At 33.5% G+C, this 9,846-nt stretch overlaps 1 protein-coding gene across 1 annotated transcript in view; it reads left to right on the top strand.

Annotated features, from left to right (window-relative positions):
* The window catches only part of spz3 (Spaetzle domain-containing protein 3), a 165,280-nt gene extending 158,608 nt beyond the window's left edge, over positions 1-6,672 (top strand). The window contains exon 6 of the mRNA XM_072539953.1: positions 1,105-6,672. Coding sequence (XP_072396054.1) covers positions 1,105-1,261 — 157 coding nt within the window. The 3' untranslated portion in view covers positions 1,262-6,672. The remainder of the gene's footprint in view (positions 1-1,104) is intronic.
* Positions 6,673-9,846: the final 3,174 nt, after the last annotated feature.

The following is a 9,846-nucleotide window of genomic DNA, read 5'->3' on the forward strand; positions in this document are numbered from 1 at the left end:
TGGCTTTAGAGACGCCAGATAGCTTTGCAGCGCTAATTTCTTCGTCTGGCATAAGATCAACGTCTTCCAACGCTGTTACTCTGGCAGCCTTTTTGTTTCCTTGCCTATCAGCTTGGGAGATTTCTTTAGAAATTCCGGGCCTTTCGGCGTTCGGATTTTCTCCTGAAGCTACCTGCCCTTCGGCTTTAGGAACTGTGATTTTGGCTCTGGAGTTCCCTGGCCCTTCGGCATCGGGAACCCTTTGACCCTGAGTTTTTTCTGTATTTGTTTTTGTTTGTTTTTGATATTCCATATTGTATCCCACGAGTATCTAGGGAAAGACAGTCAACCCCTCGCAGAGCCCCGCTTGCGAGGGTAAGGTCTAAATACTAAGGGGTGTGACCTATTGCCCCAAAGGAACCGTTTTCGACACTGTCACCCCAGTGCCTTACAGCCTTCACCACGGTGTCTCACGGCTTGGCGTGGGGATTTTTTATCGACTATCTAGTCTAGATCCGCTGAGTTTAGTTTCAACAGGGCCACCACGTGAAGGGTGCAATCTACGATTGATTACACACCCCCAATCATTGTTGGGGGTACCCAGCGGTCTTGGGATAGTTTAAGGAGGTGCAAAGTCCTAAGACTCTCCGTGCAAAACTTTTCCCCTGAGATTTGTTCTTTTCCCGCTCAGCTTTACGCCGATTAGAAGAAGAGCGCATCCCCGGTCCCTTCGCCATAGCCATACTTACCCATTGCTCCCCCATTTTTCAAGTTTACATTGATAGAAATCTTCAAATATTATTTCTACGCGTATATAATAAATATGTCTAGTGACTGTAATTCCAGTGTACTTGGCTAAAAGATGGCTAAGAAGAAACAGACCTACGACTTAAATATTTTATGTTGATATCATGTGACGTCACTTTCTATGACGCGGATGACGTGCATTTTTATATGTACCGTGATTTATAATGTACCAAGTGTACTTTATTAATTGGATACATGGTAAATTTCAACAGTTTTCTTAAAAACTCAATATTTTGAATATTTTATTTGGATTTTTTGATACACTATCGTCGTCCCGATAATCCTAAAGGACTCATTAAAACTTAGTTTCTGTTTTAGGAGAAGCAGCACCAAAAGATGCACAAACGATTGCGGTTGTGAGCAGAAATACAAATGGCACAGACTACTCGCCTACGATCCCGACAACGACTGCAAGGGAATTTTCATGGATTGGTTCCTATTTCCTTCATGCTGTGTCTGCAGATGCAGCCCATAATTAATAAAATATTCACACCTATCAAATTACTTACGTTAATTTAAATCAATCTTTCATTAGGCCGACTATATTTTTGGGTCGACGTTTTTATTTCGTACTTTAATATCGTTATGTCAGTTTTTCTTTTCACTTCTCACAGTCGTACTGAAATTTAGTTAATAATGCCATCGAAATACTCACAATTAATTAAAAAAATCTTCGGGAGTTTCCAAAATATTAAAATTTTTTCCGATGTTGCCTATGTTTAATAAACTTATAGTAGTGGAAGGAAGGGTAATATGGGGCGGCTAAACAGAAACATCCAATAAATTTACATTTTAAACAATACACAGTTGACAAATTGGTAAAATCTGCCCAAATATGTTTGGTTTAAGATGTTATAAGAATTATAAAAATAAAATATACACATAATACTAAAATACTGTACAAACTCGCAACAACTGCTTTTCGCGCTGTTGCTCTACCCTGTGGGGTTATATCGCTTAGCTAGCGTGGCAATATCGTGCAAGTAAGTTGAGCTGGAAAAGTAGCAAAAAATAATAATAATTGAAGAAATTTTTAATAAACTTAATAACAATCTAACACATTATCAATATAGGTACTTACAGCTTTTTCAAATATTGTATTAAAATATACGTCGTTTTGATACTTCTGCTTTCTTTATATTTTCTTGGCACCAATGGTATTAAAAACCTTCAGCTGACTCTCAACCACCACAAACTGCATATGCTCATACTTCACAACCAATTCCGTGATACCAAAGTTCCTTGTTTTTCTAAATCCATCGCATACGATGCATACTTTTTTGGCTACATGAGGACTGTGATATTGTTCGATTTCTTCATCTTCAATAAGTCCTTTTTTTTCCGTAGTTTTATTATTCTTAGCAACAATAACTTTTCGTTTAAATTTTTTTACTTTTATATCACCCTTCTGCTTTTTTTTTCGTTTGCTTCTCAGTTTTCGCATCTCGCTCAGTTTTTTCGTCCAGAAGAATATCCTTCACTTATATAATAGCTCAATAGCTGGAGCTAGATTTTCAAACCTCTTGCTTCTAAATGATCACGTATTTCTGACTCCGGAATATTAAAATTTCTAGCGGCTGCATGTTTTTTGACACCTGTCTTAATTGCAAATATAGTGTGATTAAGCTGCTTAATTGACTATAATTGCCGTTGCCTTTCGTTTCTAGTTTCTCACTAACCGAAATGAAAAGAAATCGTTATCAATAAATGTGAATGTCTTTTCTTTTCTTAATAAAATATTTTTTGTGTGATTTGGTAAAAAAACAAAAATAGTTAAACGGAGATCATCGTTAATCATTAATACCATACAATATTTATTTTCTTTACCAAAACCGAAACAGATTACAAAAAAAGTTGTCAATAAAACAAGTGATGGGCAATATCGCACATCTTGGTGCGATCTTGCCCACTGTCGACCTTGGTCCGACCAAATATGGACAAATATCGCACAAGAATTGACGATATTATCTGTACTTACGAATCTTACTTTTATTTTAAAAAACCACTAACCTTTCCTATTTTAGAAGAGCACACAATCGTAAGGAAAACTATCTACTGCAAGCTTTCATCTACCACGTACATGCGATCGATTGTATACATTTGTGGCCTACGCGATATTGCCCACCGCGCGATATTACCCCTCCTTCCCCTATCAATGATTTTATTTTACGATTAACAGTATCAAAACAATTTGCTAAACAAACTTGCTCTGTAAAAGATGCTGCACCGTTTAAAGGAGGAAAATCGAGTCGGTTTGAAGAATAATTTATGAAAATTGCTAAGTTTATTGAAAACAATTGCATCTGTTTTTATTTTGAAAAGCAAAATTGGAGAATATGCCAAAATTGATGCACAAACTGAAATCTTTGACCCAAAGATTACTATATAATACAGCATTTATCTTTCTTCTAAGTTGACCCAAAAATATTGTAATTCATACGTGCTAAATCATTATTTCCACAGGTTTAGAAGAATTTCTCGCTTGTGAAACTTGTTAATAACTATTATTATATTTTTATATTTTTATACAACGATCCTAGCCGCCAATCTGGTGTATATTGTATTGAAACAAACTGAGATATCTTTTTACCAACCTATAGTATTAGTTTTTTGCAATATTAGTAGATAAATTTATTTTGTATTAGTGTGACTGACGATAATTGGTATGTCTGTATTATTTAGGTTAAAAAAATTGGGGTTTCTTTTACGTACTTTTCCCCATCTTTCATTTTTCATGACAAATAGGTTTAATAACATTAAGCAAAAATTGTTTCCGACGTGTTCTTTTTCAGTTACCCTGTCCTATGCGAATGTTGGCTATTAACATAGCAATTTTGATTTTGCTTACGCTTACGACATTTTTCTGAGTAGTTCGACCGATGTGAATCCGAACCACTTCCGCAGATTTTGGAGCCACTAGTGTTCTTTCCGGCTTGGGCCGCGCCTTCTGCCCATTTTTGCCTGGATAATCTTAGGCTCTTAATAAGGCGGTACTTATTGTGTTTCAATAGTGGCCGAAATATTCGCTCACTTTTTTTTTCTTTTCTAATTGTGGAGTACCTTCATGTTGGTGACATGTTTAGTCCAGGATATACGAAGAATGCGTCGGTATACCAACATTTCGAATGCTTCTAGTTTTTCATTAGCGTGTCTTGTCAGCGTATAGACCTCCGCACTATATAGGAAATAGAAAGATAGGAAAAATGTAGCATTTAACTAGGAAAAGTTTTAGAGAACGGTCAAAGAAGCAAAAGATACATGGAACTGAAATGATCTCATCAAAGAAGACAAACTAAATAACGATTTTAAATATAAAACGCTGGATTTTTTGAGAATTTATGCATATAGCTGGCCTCCACACCATGTAAAACTTTAGAGCACAGAAACCCCAACGGGCGACCATAGCCCTACATGGGCTGTCAGTTGTCACAGACGATAATGATGGGTTTTAAAGAAAAAGATAAATCCTTGCTTATGAGGAGCTGTTTCATATTGTTGAATGTTGCTCGACAAGGAATAGATAAAGGGATAGATAGATGATGAGATGACGTGGAAGTTTACTTGAAGAAGTTAAACTTTGGTAATTGGGAGTAAAAAAAGGCAATGAACCATATCTCTATCTTCTTCTTTAGATGCAAATCCACTAATGGATGTTAGCGATCACATTTTCCATTAATTCTCTATTTCTTGCAATATGTATCAGAGATTGTATGTCGTTAATCCCTGTCCATTGACTTATGTTTCGGAGCCAGGACATTTTCTTGCTGTTAAAAAGCACATTTAAAAGCCTGTGCAGCTTCTCTTGCACATATTTTCTTAGTAAAGTGTATCTAGAGGTGACTTTTTTTTTTACTTGTGTTGTAACAATGGTGCTTATATGTTAAACAACTGTCTATTACTCCGAACTTTTCAGAGCAACCGTCTCAAAAGTCCGAATAGCTATGATGATTGTCGACCTCCGCCGCGGAGATGGCACTTGAAGAAGAAGTTTTTCTTCTTTGATTTGACTTTGGCTTATAATTTCCTTCATGTAATATATATATATATATATATATATATATATATATATATATATATATATATATATATAGACCGGTCTTACCCTGTGTAGCTGCTTTTATACTCTCAGTATGCGCGAAAACGGTCTGAGCGGGATGAGTTGGGGCGGGAGTCGCTGAAGCAGCGGTCGCCATGTTGCAGACAGTCTTTTAGCATTATCGCGCGTGTTTAAGCTGTTAAGGCGTTTTTCATATTCGATGGCTTCACAAATAAGTCTCTCATTAATATTGACTGCTCAGTTGTACATATACTGAATAGAATTAGGGAAAGTATGCTTCCTTGGGCATGACATTTTTTATTCCTTCATCTGCTGTTTTCTCTAGCAGAAACTCTACGATATTAGTCAGTTTAGAGTCATTTAAAGTGTTACATAGTTAACATAGCAGTTTTTTGTGATTTTCGGTATCGTAGAATGCTGTTAGGTCAACTAGCGTAACTCCAGATATCTACTTGTTTTTGAAACCTCCCTCTATAAGCTCCTTAAGGTTCACTACTTGTCCAATGCACGATTTTTCATGGCTATATCCCTACTGTCCGGCAATCCACTCCCTTCTGAATACAGTGAGGGATCATCCTTTCGTATAAATTAAGTAAGTGGCGCAGCAGGGAGATTGGCCGGTAGTTGGTTGGCATTTCATAATAATTTTCTGGTTAAAGTAAACTACTACTTTTGCTTTGGGCCGTTGTTTTGTAATTTTCTAAGATGCAGCAAAGTCTTAAGTAGTAATTAATTGGATTCAGAGGCCAAAATATTTAATTAAATATGTTATAAATATTTCAAGTTCACCCGGCGACTTGTTGTTTTTTATACATTGTATTCCTTGATTTAAATGGTGTAGATTTGTCTTAAGAGTTGTTTATTTTTTTATTTTGTCTTTGCCATCGGTTTTAGTCCTCAATAGAAGTTGGTATGCTACTTGGTTTGTGGTTACGTTAGTAAAACCATTTCATTCTAGAGGACTTCCGCTTGGTTACCTTATCATATTCTAGGATATTTTGCAGCTGTGGATCAAGTCAATTTTCTCTGTCTTTTCCCATTTTTTCTTTATTACTCCGCTCAGTACCTGAAGCAATGTCGTACCACATTCTATAGTCTTTTCGCTAAAAGGATCCTTTTCGAAAAGGCTTTTGTATTCGTTTATATGTCTATATATGTTATTTCTACGTAAAAGAACACCTTGTACAAAATTTATAAGAAAATGTTACCACTAAAATTAATTTTTAGTACAATCCCATTATTTTTGCACAATATTATTGGATATTTATATTGTTTTTGATGACGTTTAAAGTATTTGTTACTATTTTTTGAAAAAAATTGCTTTATTTATTTTTGAAGTTTAGTTTTATAAATTTATATTATTATATATAAATTTATAAAAATTTTATTTTACTTTTAAAATTATGTAAGTATATGTATTTTATTTATATTTTTGTTTTAATTTCAATTGCTGTTTCTTCAAGTGTTTACATAAAATTCCAATGAAATTGTTGTCAAATATGCAAGTAATTCAATCATTTCTCTAAAAATTTTTGAAACCAGTAGCTTGTAGCGTTAATTTACTTAATAATAATTGAGATTATCTTTAATTCTTTAAGAATATCATGTGTCCAATAAATAATGGGCTAGTACTTGTATACGTAGTTACCATTTTTGTTGAAAAAATTTGTAGAAATAGTTGAACAGATTATATTATATTTATGTAGTACTTATTAGTTCTTAAATGTTTATTAATTAGCAATTTCTTTTAGTTTTGTCATACTTTAAACATTGCTGCCATTTTTTTTATAATTTACTGTATAATAAATTATTTGTAATATATATTGTAATACTTCAGTATTTGACTTAATTATTGTTAACTGCAGTGAGCATAAAACGACGTCATTGGTTTTGAAAAATCTCTTAAGATATCCTGAACAACCTCCACCAAGAAGTAGCTACAACTCATCATCGGCTATGATGCAAATGCGCATCACCTGAGTGAAGATAATATATCGATAAGAAAGGTATTAAGAGATTCGTGGAAAATACACTGCGACAAGATAGAATCAACTGGAAAAATCTTCAGAACTCACAAAGTTATCTCTCAAATAAGTATACTTGCATTCCAAAACGAGTCAGGTGAATATACTCGGTATGGTGAATACATTGGGAAAGACCTTTTTGAGTACACTTTGTTCTAATAAAAAGGTTTATATTTATAATATTCTATCTAAGTATATTCTTTTCCCCACGTATCCCTAGAGGTTATGGGCCCAGAGTTGTGAAAATCAATGAAGATTACATTGTGGTAATTAGGAAGGAAAGTTTTTACGGAAAACGTGGTAGGGAACGCTATGACAAAATAGCAGAAAAAAATCAAATTCTAAAGATCAAGCTCCTTGATGGAAATCATTTCTTCAACTGGTTTCTCAGAGTAAAATTGTTACTATAGTCGGACAATTTTCAATTAAAGGTGACTCATCTACAAATTGAATTGAGAGCTAACGGCAACAATGTTAAATGTCAGAAGTAAATTATTACCGGGGTAATTTTTATGGTGTATGCTTCGCCAATGTAAATAAGTGGACAGTAAGATAGTTCCATAAAATTTGCAACCGTAACAATATAAATTGAGGCGATTCACGACAATAGTTAGACAAGTTCATTTGAAACATCGGTAAACTTATCAACATTTCGCTGGTTATTTACGTTATTGGAAAGAATGGGAATGAGAGAAATAGTTTATTCGTTCCCCATTCTATATGTGCATAGGCGTGGTGTGTTCTATTTCTTGGGAATATATTTATTAAATAGACTTTAGTATTAACTTTAAAATAGTTTTGGGGTAAGTTTATTCTTTTTATAATATTAACCCACTAACGTCCGATACAAAAAACAAAGGGAAATTTGACAATTAACTTATTAGATTGGATTAAAAATACATAAATTAAGACTAATTTACAACCAAAAAGATTTTTTTTTCTTATTTTCAAGGAAAAACAGTACAATTTTTAATAAAGGAACATGTATCTTAAATGTAAATTAAATTTTAGGGTGAAAATTTTCGAAACCTATGTATACACCTTATACATAAATAAATAGTATTACTTTTGCACATCCGACATTCTTGCACTAGTATCGCCTTTTTCTAATGTGGCCAATATTGTCAAATCTAATTTCATCTAGGAAAGCAAATTAAGATTGACGCCCATGTACTAAGTGACACGAAAGTTGAACGAAATCTATGTCGGCTCATGCTTTATCCCCATCCTTCGACCAATACATATCAACTTGACGCGGAATGTGATAACCAGATAATATACATACCTATGCCAATAATTTTTTTTAATCTATGTCATTCATTTCAAAATCGCGACGGTTATTTTGCGATGTAAATGTAATTTGTAAAACATAGAATGCTCCCAATTACTTGTTTATCAAAAAGAGTGAAGAAACTTCCAATATGTGACTCGCCACCATGGTTGGCTTTTATATTGTCTAAATGTCAATCAGACTGGGACAACTTGGGACAAATTTGTATTTACTATTTTTGTCTGGTTTATTCTTTGGGCGTTTTGATCTGTGGTCCGAATATCATAATCGGAATCGTCAGAATTCCCATTCACTTGTATTTCATATATACCTGCAATATCCGATTTTATTCCTTCTTCTCAAAGAATATATTATTATCAAATCAATGTCTTCTACATCGGAAACTTCATCTGGTTCCAGCGGCACATAAACCACATCAAGTGAGTCAGCATTTTCACAATCTGTGTCTTCTTCTAAGAAAGCCATTACCTCTTTAATAGTTAGTGCCCTTTTCATTTCACATTTCGAGAATTTACAAAAAAATAAACAAAAGAAATGCGCTACTATATACACGCATTCACATGATAATAATTTAGCTTAACTCATTTTAATTTATATGGAATATAAAACAAATAAACACAAGGGAACTTTCAAATCAAGTTAAAAAAAATAACGTTTACAGCACACAGTAATTCTATAAATAGAGAATTAAGTGTATTGCAAAGTATTAAGTATTTTGCAAAGTTTTGTTTTTTGAAGTACTGTATTAGGCACTCTATAATAACAATAAAATTTTACTTTATTTTGTTAGACAACTATAAGATACCACATAATAATTTAATAATTATATCGGTCTTAGATTAAATTTTTACGTAATTATGTGTTTAAATAAATAATTAAAATATTATTTTGGTCGCCTTTGCAAAGTTGATAAGTGGAATATGATTTCGTCGCTTTAAATGCGATGTTGACAATTAATCACCTTCAATTAAAAATTGTTTTAGTATATAACAAACAGGTTCTTAGTTGTACTATCACAAAATGAATCTGCAGATGACACTGCTCGAGTAATTTATAAGAAACACGATGTGAATCTAATTTTGCAACACTAAACATGCATTGCAATGTTTTATAGTTACGCCAATATAGAATTGCAGAAGGGTGTTGGTATTACCATTCTATATTCGATCTTTTTAGTGTTAAGGGTTGGCACTACCTGGGCATGACAAGTGCGTCAATGAGTCAACAAGAAAGTCATACTAGTACTAGCCATTATTGTTAAAATAAGGTAAAGTAATAACAAAAACGTTTATATTTGTCAACGAATTGTTTGTAATACTCCATTTAAGTAGATTCTTTCCCAACACGCATCCCTAGGCCAGGGCCGTTCGGTTTGGTAAGCCAGTACCGAGCCTCTGAGCTATGGCTGCCATATATTCATATCCATTATCTTGCCTTATCTTCTTTTAATAGCTTTTATACGATTATTTTTCTTATCACTCTTTCAAAAGTTATTTGTTGGACTTTATCTCTTACTGTGAAAGTGGATGTCTTTAAACCAATCCGATAATAGTTTTACTTAATAACACCATTGAGGGTTGCTTTAAATGTGGTCACGATTTTTCAGACAGTTATTCTCTTTTTTAATATCCCTTTAACTTAACTTCTCGATGTTTTTTTTTTCTTTGGCTATTTGCTTTTATTTTCAG

The sequence above is a fragment of the Diabrotica undecimpunctata genome, chromosome 8 (assembly GCF_040954645.1).
Source record: "Diabrotica undecimpunctata isolate CICGRU chromosome 8, icDiaUnde3, whole genome shotgun sequence".
In the NCBI taxonomy this organism is placed as follows: Eukaryota; Metazoa; Arthropoda; class Insecta; order Coleoptera; family Chrysomelidae; genus Diabrotica; species Diabrotica undecimpunctata.